At 45.7% G+C, this 15,179-nt stretch overlaps 3 protein-coding genes across 8 annotated transcripts in view; 1 reads left to right on the forward strand and 2 right to left on the reverse strand.

Annotated features, from left to right (window-relative positions):
• Window positions 1-4,244, reverse strand: part of LOC125732656 (CYFIP-related Rac1 interactor B-like) — a 55,106-nt gene extending 50,862 nt beyond the window's left edge. The window contains exon 1 of one of the 3 annotated variants that reach the window (XM_049005980.1): window positions 4,091-4,244. Coding sequence is in view for 1 of the 3 variants with exons in the window: in XM_049005978.1 (XP_048861935.1) it covers window positions 4,091-4,164 (74 nt within the window). In the remaining 2 variants the exon portion in view is untranslated. The remainder of the gene's footprint in view (window positions 1-4,090) is intronic. The other 2 variants (XM_049005979.1, XM_049005978.1) reach the window with 2 other exon arrangements.
• Window positions 4,245-5,543: 1,299 nt separating this feature from the next.
• si:dkey-37o8.1 (Elongation factor 1-alpha-like) lies at window positions 5,544-7,686 on the forward strand. The gene is made up of 7 exons (XM_049005977.1): window positions 5,544-5,755; window positions 5,867-6,046; window positions 6,127-6,423; window positions 6,509-6,659; window positions 6,738-6,994; window positions 7,126-7,360; window positions 7,439-7,686. Exons 1-7 carry the CDS (start codon window positions 5,612-5,614, stop codon window positions 7,552-7,554), a joined length of 1,380 nt encoding a protein of 459 aa, XP_048861934.1. The 5' UTR covers window positions 5,544-5,611; the 3' UTR covers window positions 7,555-7,686.
• A 517-nt stretch (window positions 7,687-8,203) lies between these two features.
• Window positions 8,204-15,179, reverse strand: part of asap1b (ArfGAP with SH3 domain, ankyrin repeat and PH domain 1b) — a 91,190-nt gene continuing 84,214 nt past the window's right edge. For 3 of the 4 annotated variants that reach the window (XM_049005972.1, XM_049005974.1, XM_049005975.1), the window contains 6 exons: window positions 13,340-13,513; window positions 11,789-11,867; window positions 11,525-11,589; window positions 10,736-11,229; window positions 9,794-9,916; window positions 8,204-9,495 (listed from right to left, as the gene is read on the reverse strand). In XM_049005972.1, the coding sequence (XP_048861929.1) occupies window positions 9,421-9,495; window positions 9,794-9,916; window positions 10,736-11,229; window positions 11,525-11,589; window positions 11,789-11,867; window positions 13,340-13,513 (1,010 nt within the window). In that variant the 3' untranslated portion in view covers window positions 8,204-9,420. The remainder of the gene's footprint in view (window positions 9,496-9,793; window positions 9,917-10,735; window positions 11,230-11,524; window positions 11,590-11,788; window positions 11,868-13,339; window positions 13,514-15,179) is intronic. The other variant, XM_049005976.1, reaches the window with a different exon arrangement.

Raw genomic sequence — 15,179 nt, forward strand, 5'->3', positions numbered from 1 at the left:
TCACACACTCTCTCGACACTTTCTCTGTAAGCTACAGAGGGTTGGATGTTTATTTGGGTACGGAGGAAACAGCACACGGCATTTCCGCATCAGCATGTGTCCGTCTGGATTAGGACGGCCCCCTTGAGAGACCTGGCGGGGGGTGGGATCTTCTGCCTCCATCACCCTTTGTTCTCGGGGTAGATCGGGGTTCTCCCACACACTTCTGTTCCATTCAGCCTCTGAGCAAATCTGTCCTAGTTTGCAGTAGTGCCAGCAGTTACCATAGTTACAGTAAATAACACAATACTTTTGGCGTATAACATGATAATACAGTGTTTTTCAACCCAATCCTCTGAGATCCCCAGACGGCACACCTCTACCAAATATTACATATTCCTGATTGTTCAGTGTTGATGGTTTGGTTTGTTCTAGATAGTTTCGTTCAGGTGTGCCGGGAACTGGGAAGGAGCAAAAATGTGGACTGTCTGAGGGTCCCTGAGGGCCGGGCTGAGAAACGCTCCAATAATATTCCCAGTGGGACCCTAACTCATGTCTAGTACCCATTACACTACACCAATCTGTCTATCTTCCAATCACTCATCCAGTATAGGGTCCCAGTGAGCCTGCAGTCTATCCCGGGACCCACGGGACACAAGGGTTGGGGGCATCAGTAAAACACAGAGCATAAACATACACACATGATCACATATTACGGGAGATTCTGACATGCCAATGGGTAGAGGGGGGAGACTCACACAACACAGAAGCAGCATATGAACGTGCAAGCCTGAGGTGCAATGCGACACTAAGGCACAACACCAGCTTCACACAGCAACATGGAGCACACCGCCCCATCTGCAACTTACTGCTGGGGGTGCTATTGTTAGCATTTATCCTCAAATCTAATCTCGATAGTGCTAAATGATAAGTTGTGACAAAGAAGATAAGAAATCGACTGTGAGATGACAGTGTCACACATCCATCCATCCATTTATTTTCTATAGGTGACAGTGATGTATTCAGAGGTGGAGAGTTCAGGTCCAGAGTGTACAAATTCAAACCAAGATTTTGTACTTTGTTTCAACCAACCAGGTGAGTATAAAGAGTCACAGTCACAGAGTACTCAACTGGTTGGCTGAAACAAAATCTTTGAAATCCTGAAATCTCCACCTCTGGGTGTATTTCACACCAGGAAAGACACAATCCAAATCACAAGATCTGATCTGGGCATTGAGCCTTTAAAACGAGTGACCCATGCATTACACAAAGTATGGGAAGCGGCTCATTTTAAATCATTTTAAGAATTCAGAGACCTTTATTTGTATCACGTTTTGAAATGTTTGTTGTAAGGATCAAATGTTCTCAAGTTTGAAATGATGTAATAATGACATGGTTTGCTTTACGCCCGATTCAGGCTTAACATACAAAAGTATTACATGCTGTATGTAGGATCAAACAGGGTTCCCGTTTCACGGCTTAACACTCACATTTTAATAAACAATATGTGGAAGTTCTGTTTAGGACACAATGGCTAGAATTACAGCCTCAACTGTAATTCCCCCCCCTCCCCTGTTATGGGTTTGAATCCTACCTCTTCTCTGCATGCACGGTTTTTGCATGTTCTATGTGAATTACTTGCATTTTGCATTTATGTGAATTACTGTCTCTAAATTGCCCAGTGTGTTTGTGTGCAGTGATGCACGATACTGCATGGATAAGGCTCCAGGTGACCTCACACTGGATAGGCAACTGGGAGATGGAGCTATCTGATCGTACATAATGTTTTAAGAGGGGATTTAGAAATTTGATTTGTAAGTTTTTTTTTTTTTAATCATAACAACATGACAAACTATATATTGTTGCTTGCTTGTGAGATTTATGTAAGCTCTGTTCACAGATAAAGTACCCATAATATATGCTTACCCGGGAAGGCCTCATAGCTACTTCCTGCTGTTTGTTCTTATTCAAAACAGAACAGGAAAAAAAAAACTACGTACGAGAACTCAAATGTAAATGCGTACGGGACTAAACAGCTATGCTTCGGTACAGTAATAAGAAAATAAGGTCACCGCCGTTACACACCATTTATAGATGTTCATTAGATATCGCATTCAAAGCAGAGCACGAGCACGGCACCTGCTATCTACTCGGGATTACAGCCTAAATAAAACATCTCACAGTTCCTTTTTACTGCTGATTAAAAGTGGCTGTAAGAATTGAATCACTTTACGCATGTAAACAGTGTTGTTTCTGTAGGACCTAAGTAGGCGACTTAAAAGCGGCAAATGGGAACTTGGAAACGGACACCATTAACAACGGCATCTTCTTCATGACAGCCTCTGCCACTGCAACCAGTGCGCGCGTGCGTATGTGTGTGCGTGCGTGCATGCGCGCAGCACGAGCTCAAAACCAGGAAGTCAGCCTCCCGACACACCGAAAAGTACCAAAAATGATGTCCCGTCTAGCAAGGGACACGCTTCTGGGGCCGGACAATATGTAGCCTGAAGGACTCCACCCTGATACTTTCACTACGGGGTCATGACCAGATCGGTTTCATCCTAACTTGTGCAGCATGGGTCCGAGGCCAAGCGAGTTTTGGTTTGAGAGGATGCAGAAGTTGGCGGCCGCCAGCGTGTACCATCCGCGTTGCATCGCGTGTTCACTAACGGGCCAGGGACCAGTCTCTCTGCATCGTACCCGGTACTGAACATCTCTCAACCCCAGAAGTTCCCCACCCCGGGGCACACATTTGTCAGAATAGAGAGGCTTAAAAAAAACATGCCCTTTCCTTAATCCCCATTTTTTTCGCAAAACAAAAAGCATACTTCTCCACGTGTAGAAAATTAAGTTGGATTACAAGTATCTGGCCTCCTCACGTCAGCCTGTGCAGCTTAATAAATACTTCAGCTTTTTTTAGGAGCACTTCCTTTTATGTTTGACCATTAGCACAATTTCCCCCTTGCCTGTGCACACATGACGCCAACACAATGCCAAACCTGTGGTCCTCAAGAAACAGAAACGCATTCCTCCCAAATCACATACAATTTCTATCCCTGATCTGTGTGAACTTTTCGTTTTTAGTACTTATAAAAACGGCAGGAATGGCCACCTAACTGAACATCACGGACACCATGCACTTTACTTCCAGGGGTGTTGGGCGGCCCGGGCTGCGCACTTTACACTAAACACCTACAGACTCACAGAAAAATACCTGTTTTCCAAAAGAAGCTAAGCTGTGTGTTTTTATACTCCAAGCCCCATTATAATTTAGGCAAGCACAAACTGCTCAGCCATGCTGCAGGTAAGGCTCTGTGCAATGCACCTTATGCAGTCCATAGACGAAATGCACGTTTTGAAAAGAGGAAGCGCTGCAAGCCTATGCACCTTATGCACGGGCGTTTTTGCAGATCGGAACCGGCGGACACAGCCGCATTCTGCACTGGACCCGATAGTAAAGCACCGGCTCCCGATTCACAGAAAGCGGGGGCGTAGATGTTAGATCATCAGTTCAAGATAACGTGCAAGAAGCGAAACAACCGCGTTTCATGTGTCTGACGGAAAGACAGCTTCCTATTTCGTGAGAATACGGATCATAGGCATGAATTTCATTCACGTACATGATCCAATCGTGACATTTGCCTGTGGTCCCAATTCCAGTCCCTTCGCGCGCGTAATAAAAACAACGATCAGTGTTTTTTAGACACTACAGAAGCTGCGGTCTCTGACAACGGTGCATTTCGATCCACCCACGATGAGAATATTATCTTAGTAAGATAAACCTATAATGTATATGTAACGGGGCTTACATATGAAAAACGATCTGTCGCATTTTATGCCGTTTATTATAATGGTATAATTACTGCTGTTATGGTAAGAATAAAGTTAGCAAATATTCAAATTAATTTTTGAAACGAAGTTCTCATATGTTACAATATGAAACAGCAAATCGCACTGAATTCTCTGACACCATCAACTTCAAATGGGAAATAATTCCGCTTGACAATGGTATAAAAACAAGTATAGTAAATTTAACAACAGGGAGCGATCCAGAGAGGAAAAGACAATGATCGGAGCGGGTGGACAGCAGACACGCTTCCGTGCGGCTTACCTTAACATGCGGGGCGAACGGAGCCAAGAGGTACCGTGAGTCCCGGCGAAGACGCTCCGGCGGCCGGCTATCATAGCAGATCACGGCTCGCAAGTATGAGCTCTCGGCAGCCAGTTTCCGGGTTGGCCGCCCTGAACGTCACTGTGTCGGTCACACAGGTTCAGGCATGGTGCTCTACAACAGCTATAAAAGGAATAGACCTACTACCACAGGGGCATGCAGGGAAACGCAAGTGTCTCTTAATTCCACGGAATGTATATTATATAATTTAAAGTAAGGGGAATGCAGCCTGAATACATATACACCTGTCATACTGTAAAAGAATAATAATTTCATCACAATTAATTCCCTGAGTTTCATTCTGATGTCTTTCCCGCATGCGGATCGCTTACACCTGAAAGATCTTAAGAAATCGGTTGTTCAATTAGCGACAAACTGAAGCGTGTAGATGAGCGTCTGCGCAACTTACATCTAAGTTTAACATATTGCTAAAACAGATCGATTAAAGATCTACACAAATTCGCAATACTGTGAAAATGAATCAGATAAGGATATATCTAATTAACTTCTATATACTGTTTAAGCGATACAGTTAAGCATATTCTTATCTTCAATACATTGCTAAAAGAGATCGGTTAAAAATAGAGCCTACCCAACTTGAAGACTATAAAAAGGGAGCAGTTAAGGATCTACTTAATCTCAACGCGCTGTTAAAGGGATGTGGTAAGGAACAAACTAACTTCAATTAACACAGCCTACAATCTGTTAAAGATCTACCTTCAACAGACTGCTAAAGTCCAACTTAAAATTATTTATAAAGCACATTTAAAAACGTTTGTTGACCAAACAAACAAGATCACCAAAAGGAAAAGGAAGGGAAAATGTGTAATATAAATTATAAAGGGGGGTGGTTTATAAGAAAAGACATAATCATCACGTGAACACAGATGGTAAAGGAACATAACATGCCAAACTTAGTATAACTGAGTATAGAAATGTGTTACAACGTATTGGCCAAGACCTCAGGTATCAGGATTAGCCTAGGCCTACAGGCTCACAAAATAAAGCACATTTTGTTTAAAGCAGTCCTTTACATTTTATTGCCCAGTGAAAGATAAATCATGAAGTCGTTATTCATATTTTAATTGCGAGTTATCACTCACGAGTTGAAATAAATTGCGTTTTAAATTCATTTAAACTGAGCCAGCCATAGTCAATAAATACAATGAAAATGTTACAGTAAAAACCGTAATAAAAACAATTGAGACTATTAATCTGTATGTTCATTTGGTATTAATTTATTGCAAAGGGAGTTTCATGAAGGCATTTCTCTTACAATTAACGACATGAGACGAGCGGCGCAGGTGAACCTAATCGGAGGGAGGGTGATTAAATTAATCGTTTCAGCAGCTATAAAAGTACCGCCATGTTGATCCCTTTTCGTGCAGTAAAAAAAAGGATTCTGTACGGTATAAGACGTTTCATTAAAGGCGACTTCTCTAGTATAACTCTGACTTCAACATGCCGAAGGACCGCATCCATATAAACGTTGTTATTATCGGCCACGTGGATAGTGGCAAGTCCACGACCACTGGCCATCTTCTCTACAAGTGCGGCGGCGTAGACTCCAGGACCCTCGAGAAGTTTGAAAAAGCTGCAGCCCAGGTCCGAATCCTTTTTTCTGTCTCCCTCTTCTTCCTAATTACGAAACTCTCTGTTCTTGTTTATCGTCCATAAGCTTAACTTTTTTTTCTTTTCTTTTTTTTTTTTTTTTAGATGGGCAAGAGCTCTTTCAAGTTCGCCTGGGTTTTGGACAAGCTGAAAGCCGAGAGGGAGCGTGGCATCACTATCGACATCTCGCTGCTTAAGTTCGAGACTCAGAAGTTTTCCATCACCATCATCGACGCTCCCGGACACCGCGACTTCATCAAGAATATGATCACCGGCACATCCCAGGTACAAACTCCCTGCCCGGCCGGGTTCTCCATGTTTGGTGATCTGATAGCAGCGGTGATCTACCCTCCAGTTCATTTCAGGCTGACGCCGCTATTCTGGTGGTGTCCGCGGCCAAGGGCGAGTTTGAGGCCGGCATCTCCAGAAACGGACAGACCAGGGAGCATGCCCTGCTTGCTTACACGCTGGGCGTCAAGCAGATCATCGTCTGCGTCAACAAGATGGACCTGACCGAGCCGCCATACAGCCAGAAGCGCTATGAGGAGGTGGTTCGCAACGTGACTGTCTTTATCAAGAAAATCGGATATGACCCGGCAGCTGTGCCGTTCGTGCCCGTTTCTGGCTGGAACGGTGAAAACATGCTCGCATCCTCTCAGAAGGTAACCTCACCGCTTTTGTCTTCTAGGGAGCGTGTAATGGTCACGAGAATTTTGTTTAAAACGCTGTGTTCATTGTATGTGGTAGATGCCTTGGTTCAAAGGGTGGAAAATCAAGCGAAAAGAGGGCAATGCAAATGGTAAAACTCTGCTGGAAGTCCTGGATGCCATACTTCCTCCGATCCGAATTGTCAACAAGCCTCTCAGACTGCCCCTTCAGGATGTCTACAAGATAGGAGGTAAGTGACCTGTCTGCTAATCATTTCAATTGTAACACTGTTGCTTAAATTTTTAAAATGCTCTCCCTGAAACTGCAGGAGTTGGTACAGTCCCAGTGGGGAAGGTCGAGACTGGAGTCCTGAAACCTGGGATGCTCCTGATGTTCTCACCAGCCAAGCTGACAGCAGAGGTGAAGTCCATAGAGATGCACCACCAAGGACTCCAGACTGCCCTACCTGGACACAACATAGGCTTCAACATCAAGAATGTAGCTGTTAAGAACTTGCGTAGAGGGAATGTGGCTGGGAATGCCCAGTGTGACCCTCCGCTGGATGTTGCAAGCTTCATTGCCCAGGTAACCTGCATAGTGTGAAACTGCAATCGAACTCCTGCTTTTTATCTTGTGGCTAAATCACTGGCTTGCATGCAAAGTCTCTCAGCTTCAATCAACCAACTGAGGGTTCTGTTGCCTAAACTTCTGTGCAGGTGATAATTCTCAACCACCCAGGCACTATAAAGGCTGGCTACTCTCCAGTGCTGGACTGTCACACTGCCCATGTGACTTGTCGCTTCGCTGAGCTACAGCAGAAGCTTGACCGCCGCACAGGGAAGATCCTTGAGGACAGTCCTCAAGCCCTGGTGTCTGGGGATGCTGCCACTGTGAAGCTCGTTCCTATAAAGCCTCTCTGCGTGGAGAGCTTCTTTAGCTACCCTCCTCTAGGTGAGATCATTGAGGTGTTTAAGGATTCTGCAGTGTGGTGAGGGTCTCTTGAAGATGACTTCTCCCATCTCCCTTCAGGTCGGTTTGCTGCTAGGGATCTGAAGCAGACCGTGGCGGTTGGCATCATCAAAGCCGTGGAGAAAATTGACCAGACCCCAAGGAAGCCTTCCTCAAAAGTGCAATTTTCAAAATGAACTGTTGGAAATGTGGTGCAGCTCTGTAAAGGAACTTTTTGTTTTGACTCCTCCTACTATGGTTTCTGGCTTTTGTTTAAAATAACTGTATCCTAAAGGGTGTTTGGTTGAGGAATAAAATCCTGGTCTGTTGCAGAGTGGTGGTACTGAGTTTCTGGCTGACAGGTCTGGCATGTAGACTTGATTGGGGGAGATTAGCTGACTAGAGTGGCTTATTTTATAATGGACACAGGTATGACTTGGATCTAACCTGTTACCTCCTATCCTGCCCATGACCAGAAATACTCAGGAAATTACTGCAGTTTAGTAATAGTGAACTTACTACCTCAGGCACCTATTAATAGCAACAAAAGACTAGTTGTCAGGTTCACTTAGTGCTGCAAATGTTGCCTGTAGGCTTTCTGAAACTGGAAGGACTGGGTTGAACTGACAAGATGCAAGAAAGGTAGCAATTTCGTAAGTGCAGCATTACAAAAATCTCACACTTCCATTTGTAATCCATGGACATCCATATAGTACCATTTTAAAAGGACTAAAGGGCCAAGTACTAAACTGACCATGAACACTGCAAATGCAACTTTACAACTCAGAAGTGTAACACCAAGTACTACAGACGAATCTGAGGGTTCAACCATAAAACAGCCCAAACGATGGTTAATACCTTTTAATACACTGAATTCTTTGCCCCCAAATTTGACTACGGGGACACAGCATGGGTATGAACTGTCTGTTAATGTATATCAGACACTTGTGACATCACTAAGGGGGAGGGGGTGGAAATTCCAGTCTGTTATAACACAAAGGTTTCTAAGGCCCAGAATCTTCAGAAAACCACATGCTGGCATCAGGAGTCCAAGGGCTGTCCAGACTGCAGCAGAAAGTGAGGTGTCCAGGGCCCCATGCCTTCATCTGCTCTGTCAGGAGGAACTTCTGAAGATCCCACGGAGGGCCCACCCTCAAACCCACTCCACAATACACACCAAACTTAAGAAATCGGTACCTGCCCGTTGCTGTGTGTGTCACAGGGAGGTAAGGAGGAGGGGGGGGTTGGGGGGGGGCGTGACTCGGCTACTTCTGTCCTGCGACAGTATCTCCACCAGCTGGTGGAGAACTGAATCCCTTGAATGTTACTGAGATACACAGACCGCATCACATTTCTGGGTACCAGGCTTCCATAGAACAGCTCTCTTCAAACATTCAGCAAGCAGCACTCAACGATACATTTAATGGGGATATATCTCATCCTCGGACATGCATTTATTAGCTTTGCATTAAGTCTCCTCTTCCTCTGCCGCTTTAGTCTTCCAGGCGAGAGTGAGAGTTTTGAAGTCTCAAAAAGTTACCTTGATTCTGCGGGTATTTCAGGGATATAAGCAATGATACTGGTGATATACAAGCTAAGAGATATAGCCATTTGACCTCCTTAAGCGCCTTTAGCAGGCAGCATACACTGATAGGATACACACTGGAGCATGTACAGAAAAATAGGCATGTATAAATACATTATGCACAGGCATGAACACACATATGCATACATGTTCATACATGTACATGTATGTATACATACTTATATACCATAGCAGATGCTAAGTGCTGGAGAATGGCTACCACAAACCTTGTAAGGTGTGCCGGTTTGGAAGGCTAGGTTAATACTGGTAAAGGCAGGTTAACGCAGTTTATTTACAATACATACACACACTGCACACCTTTGGCCAGGTGGTTTCGCGTTTTCTCTGCCCATGTCTGTAACAGCAGCTATTTACAGAGGAGTGGCCCTCTGGCCCTCAGTGGCATTCTATTGGATGGAGCACACACTGAGGGGCGGGGCCAGCCGGAGATTGGGCGGCTGAGCTGTCCGTCCCACTGTCAGTCTGACAGAATGTGCACGAATGACATGGGGAACACCCCCTTCCTTTCCGGCTGCCCTTCGATATGGCCAATCTGTGACAGAAAACAATGAGGCAGGGTTACTAGAGGTTACCACAACAAATTAATCCGGCAGAACATTCACGAAGTAGGACATGCAGTATTCCATGAAAATGGTGAGCCCTCAGATCTGGCAGATTCTCTGCCGAAACCTCAAGCCTGGTATGCACTATACGTACTCACAAACCATTTTCGGAATTCTGTCCAGTTTCCCGAAAAAAAAAACACGGAGCAGCTGTTTACATTAGCTGGAGCGTTGAGGAATATTTATACATCTGCATGGTTTGGAGAAGGGTGACGGATGGGCACTCACCCACCACTCCTGGTCCTCCTCCCCTGTCACCACAATCACCTCCCCCTCCGCGAACGTTAGCTCGTCGTCGTTGTCAGCCTGGCACTCATAGATGGTCTTTACCCGCCTCACTTTGGCTTTACCCTGCGGGGAGATGCCTACGTTATTTGGAAAAACTCCCACGGTTGGAAAAAACACATGACTACATCAACTGGTGTCTCTAAATTGCCCATAGTGTGATTTGTGTGTAAGTGCATGTATCCTATGGTGGACTAGACTGCCCGGCTGGGTGTACCCCGCCTTGTGCCCTATGCCTCATGGGATTAATTCCAAGATGATTAAGTCTAGATACCAAGAAGCTACCAGTAAAGTGCACACCCACAGTTCTTAGTTCTGGAGGAAAATGCTTTTATTATGTTAGTACTGGATATATGTTACGGTGTAATATGGACGCACGTTTTCATCATAAATTTCTAATTCCATAGTTACAGTGGAACTTGAATTTTAATAATACATGTACATATATAGGAAGGGACTCTGTATAATTTTTATCTGCACAGTTCATCATCCTTATTCATTAAACCATAATGCTGTTTAATGAAAAAATCCCCAGTGTAGCTGGCTTCAAACGCTGCCCTAAATCATGTATGCATTTCTGAAGAATGAGAGGCCCAGGGAGCCACTCATCGAACAGCAAGTTGCAGAAAAGATCATGAGATCATGACTGATAGTCCTGCTTCTGGCACTAGGAAAGCAGTTCGCATCCTAGCTGTGCTTTGGGAACAATGGTGGTGGGCTTTTTATTCAGTGTAAATATGCGAGTACTTAATTGTGGTCTTCAAAACATTTTTAACATCTCTCGGTTCTTTGTGCATAAAAACTCTTTGGACGGGGAGTAAGGAAGCACCGCCTACTGTATGCAAGGAGGAGGAACTTCCTTTGGACGTCGGCACAGGAACTCACAGTGTTTATCTTTCTGGGCAGCGGCACTGGCATCTCACTGGCGCCGGCCGGGCCGCCATTGGTGTCTTCGCTCGGCTGTTTGGGCGATGGTTCCACCAGCTGACTGGGGGCCGGCAAATCCGAGGGCTGGGATTTGGGCATCGGCTCCCCGGAGAGGGGCTTCTGGGCAGGTTCAGCTACTGGGGGCTTCGCACCGATGTCAGAGAGCTGGGGCTTGGGAGGTAGGTCCTTAATTTGGGGCTTGGGGGGCAAGTCTCCCAGCTGGGGTTTAGGAGGAAGGTCAGACAGTGGAGGTTTAGGGGGTAGCTCTCCAGGCTTAGGGGGCAGCTCGGAGATCTGGGGCTTGGGTGGAAGATCTGCCAACTGGGGCTTCTCTGGCAGGGGAGACTTCTGGAGAACCTCGGTGGATTGGGGTGACTTCTGAAAGATCTCGGCAGACTGGCCGCTTTTGTCCATAGAGGGGTGGTGGATGGTGTCTATTTTCCGCAGTGCCACTGAAACAGGACATCACAGTTCTTATGTGATTAACCTGGAACCGTGTGAGCTTGTTGGTCTGTTTCCTATATATACATACTACATCTCCAGCTGCTGCCTGCAGTACAATGACTCAACTGGATTAAAGCACACTGATCCTAATCTGTAACCCTGCAGGAAATTTATTTAAGAGTTCAGGTGATACCTAAACCAGCAGCACCTTCAGTAGTCTGAAGTGTAGTACCATCGCAGAGGATTAATGTTGGTCAAAGAAGCATGACTACTGGCTCAGAAACTCTAGGAATCACATCCTACCTTTTTGAGGTAGTTTGGGAAGGACCCTTGGACCAAGTGTAGATTTTGTGGTACCTGAAGCAGAACTGAAGGACAGAATAAAAGAGAACATTTTCTGGTGAGACGTCTCCAAATGAGGGCAACAATACGAACAAAAATGCTACACGTTTATTCCCTATGTTGCAAGAATTTGAAAATGTAACTACTTAAAACAGGACCCAAGGACAGCCTGTCATGTGATTAATGGTTTCACTCTGGTTGGTTGGTCCGAGGAGGTCCAAGTACCTTTGCTGCTGTAGAATGCCCTCGAACTTGTTGGATGAAGGAGAAGTCTTGTTCAAAGAAGGTGGAGTCGAGTCATTTCCTGCAAGCGTCAGATTACGCAAGGAATTTTCACCATGTACGTTTAGCCATGTAGAATCTCTGAGTTTTCACAAACATCAGACAAGGTGTAGGGTTTGGATATCATGAAAACTATGAACACGGCTGGCGTTACCTAAACATAGAATATTTAAGGCTAGGGCAAATACAGGGTCTACGGGGACATCGACCCAGCTGAAAGCTAATTGGCCTCCAGGCTGCCCTCTCACCTGTCAATCACCGATTCAAAACCTCTGTCACTGGCTAGCAATAAGGTTATCAAGAGGGGAATTTTGGCCCCTCTTATGCCCCCCCCCCCCCGTTAAAAATCCAAGCATCACTCCTGATTTAAGGAGATGTACATACTTTACCATGGCAAAGCAGTTAATGATCAGTGTTACTTTGGATCTGCTGTTAGAGGTGGAACTCTGAGGAGCTCAGTGTTAGGTCTGTTTTATTGGCACAGGTGGTGGGTCATCAGGCTGAGTGGCTCCTGGCTGGTTAAGCTGGTTGGTGAATCAGTTAAGCGGATTACCGCCATTAATAACATGCTCATACCCAAACATAATGTGGTTGGCATAGCAGCAAATGGGTCACCGGTAAAAATAACTCTCCGTTTTAGGTCTAAGGAGTGCTTGGCTAATTAACAAAAATCATGGTGTGTGAGTGAGTGGTGTGTGAGTGAGTGGTGTGAGTGTGCCCTGCAATGGGAGGGCACCCCATCCTGTGTTGTTCCCTGCCTTCTGCCCACAGGCTCCGAATAGGATAAGTGGGAACAGAAAACGGCTGGATGTATGGTTTGTAATACTGAAACCAGGCAGTACTTCGTGATGCACGTGAAAATATCGAACGGTTTTAGCGGGTCAAGGTATAACACAACAATAAAATTATATACCAATAATTATTATTAATATTATATAGTTATTTTTACTATAACTGTATTACTATGTATTGCATTTTTTTTAGATTTAGTTCGTAACCTGGGGACTGCCTCACGACTGTCAGGAATGTTTAGGAATCCGCCCTGGCAAGTAACATCCATGAAACTGGGGATATGTATTCTTATATTGATAGAAGTGCAAACGACAACACAGAAAATGACTAACAACATTACAAAACAGACAGAGATGGGTAGACAGACAGAGACAGACACAGATAGAGCAGTAGACAGACAGACAGACAGACAAAGACACAGGCAGAGAGCAGACAGACAGAGACAGACAGTCAGAGAGTAACTGAGGTCAGTCCTGCAGGACTTGTGCACAAGCGGCCTGTTCATTCCGGTGAATTCAGGAAGTCCACCCCAAACATGCACATTGGTCTCCTTTAACCTTCCCCTTAATGTTAAACCAGTCTTAGAGAGAAAACACCGCAGTCTATTACAGCCCACCCCCCCCCCGCTTTGTTCCTCTGCAGCCTGCATCTCCGGTTACATCAGATCATATTCCCTCCTGGTTTTATTCACAGCCAACTCACCCCAAGCGATCCCACCTTTACTCTGGGGGCCGTGAGGTATTGGGCTGGGTGGGTCAGACAGGGTGCGTTTGTGCCCAGGGGGAGGGGGCGGCGGCCTCTTCTTGGACAGGGTAGAGCTCCCCCCAGGAGCCTGTGAGCTCAGAGGGAGGGAGGAGGGGGGGGCGCAGAAAGGAACTGGAAGAGGGAGAGAAAATATATGCTCTAAGCGGCCTGAGGCCAGGGCATGAGGGGGTGGGGCCCAGACAGATGGGGGCGGGGCCATTATGCATTTCAATGAGGGTGTTTTCATCCAACACGAGCTGTAAGTGGCCAGAGGCCAGGGAGGTGAGGGGGAGGAGCTCAGACAGACGGGGGCGGGGCCATTATGCATTTTAATGAGGGTGTTTTCATCCAACACGAGCTGTAAGTGGCCAGAGGCCAGGGAGGTGAGGGGGAGGAGCTCAGACAGAGGTAAGTGGGGTCATTTCAATAAGGGCATTTTCATCCATCCATCCACCAAAGTTTGGTCTGACCCAAGTGACATGGAAACTGTGGAACAGTAAAGAGATGCATGAACTGCAGAAAACTGCAGTGTGGTGTCTGAAGGAGCCAACTCTGAAGAGTTCTGAAGCTCAGGAGTTTCCCTCCATGATAAGGAGAGAGCGAGGTTCTCTCTGTCACTACAAAATCATTAAAGCAGCACTCAGATGAATGGCTGCAGGAGTGGAGCCCGGAATTCATGCGCTCTAGGTTATGACAAACGCACAATATCAAGCTGAACTTGGGCCAGCCTCTTACAAAACTTAACCAGGCCTTGATCTACAATTATATCCACTCAGCTAAATGTGTCTGGGGCTTTTAAATGACGGTGCGTATGGGTGAAAGATGGTGACAGACTAAGTGCAAGTCATACTGCAGTGGCATATGATGGAAATTTGCTGCCTCTCGCATCCTGCTCACACATGACCCGTCATGCAGAATACTGGTGCGTTCATGCAGCGTTTGGCAGGTGTGTGACATTCCTGTGATCTTGCAGAACTTAACTGTTTACTGAAAAAAATACTCATCAGAAGGACGATCTCGTATACATGCCGAGTATTTCGACATGTCCTGCAGAGAGAGCAGTGCTATGCTTCACCTTTCCTGAAAGGGCAGCACTGTAGCCTCCCCCCCGTGGGTGAGGAGTTGCATGTTCTGTCCCAAGTCTTCAGGCTCCCCATGACCCTGGCACTGGATAACTGGCTAGACAAGTGTTTCCCAATCCAGTCCTTGGAGACCAACAGACAGTCGACATTTTTGCTACTAAGAGCTGTGAGGGAGCAAAAATTTAAACTGTCTGGTAGGGAGCTCCGAGGGAGCAAAAACATGGACCGACTGTGGGTCCCCGAGGACTGGATTGGGAAACACTGGATTAGAAGATGGATGGATGGATGGATGGGTTTACTAAGTGAGGATGACTACCTCTCATGAGTAACACTGACATTCAGAGCAACAGAGGTTGTTGAGTCACCGGTGGCCATTTTGTACTACTTACACAAAATCACTACTGCACATGTAACGGGCTCAGACCCCTGAACAGGAGTGATCGGCAATTTAATGTCACATTTAAGGGACCCTTAGGCCTTAGATTCACTAGTAAGCGGTTTTAATAATACTTTAAGCATAACCAGCCATATAACCAGCTGTTTGTGTAAGTGATCAATCAGGAGATGAGTATTTTATTATTGTAGTTTAGCCAATAAACTAGGTTGTAATGTACCAGCTGGAACCGCAGCTGTAATTTTCTAAAAGAGTAACGTCACCTATTAAAATTGTGCAGTAACTCCGATCTCAAAGAAACATTACGTATTACCCGAAGCCT

This window comes from Brienomyrus brachyistius, chromosome 1, assembly GCF_023856365.1.
Source record: "Brienomyrus brachyistius isolate T26 chromosome 1, BBRACH_0.4, whole genome shotgun sequence".
NCBI classification, from domain to species: domain Eukaryota; kingdom Metazoa; phylum Chordata; class Actinopteri; order Osteoglossiformes; family Mormyridae; genus Brienomyrus; species Brienomyrus brachyistius.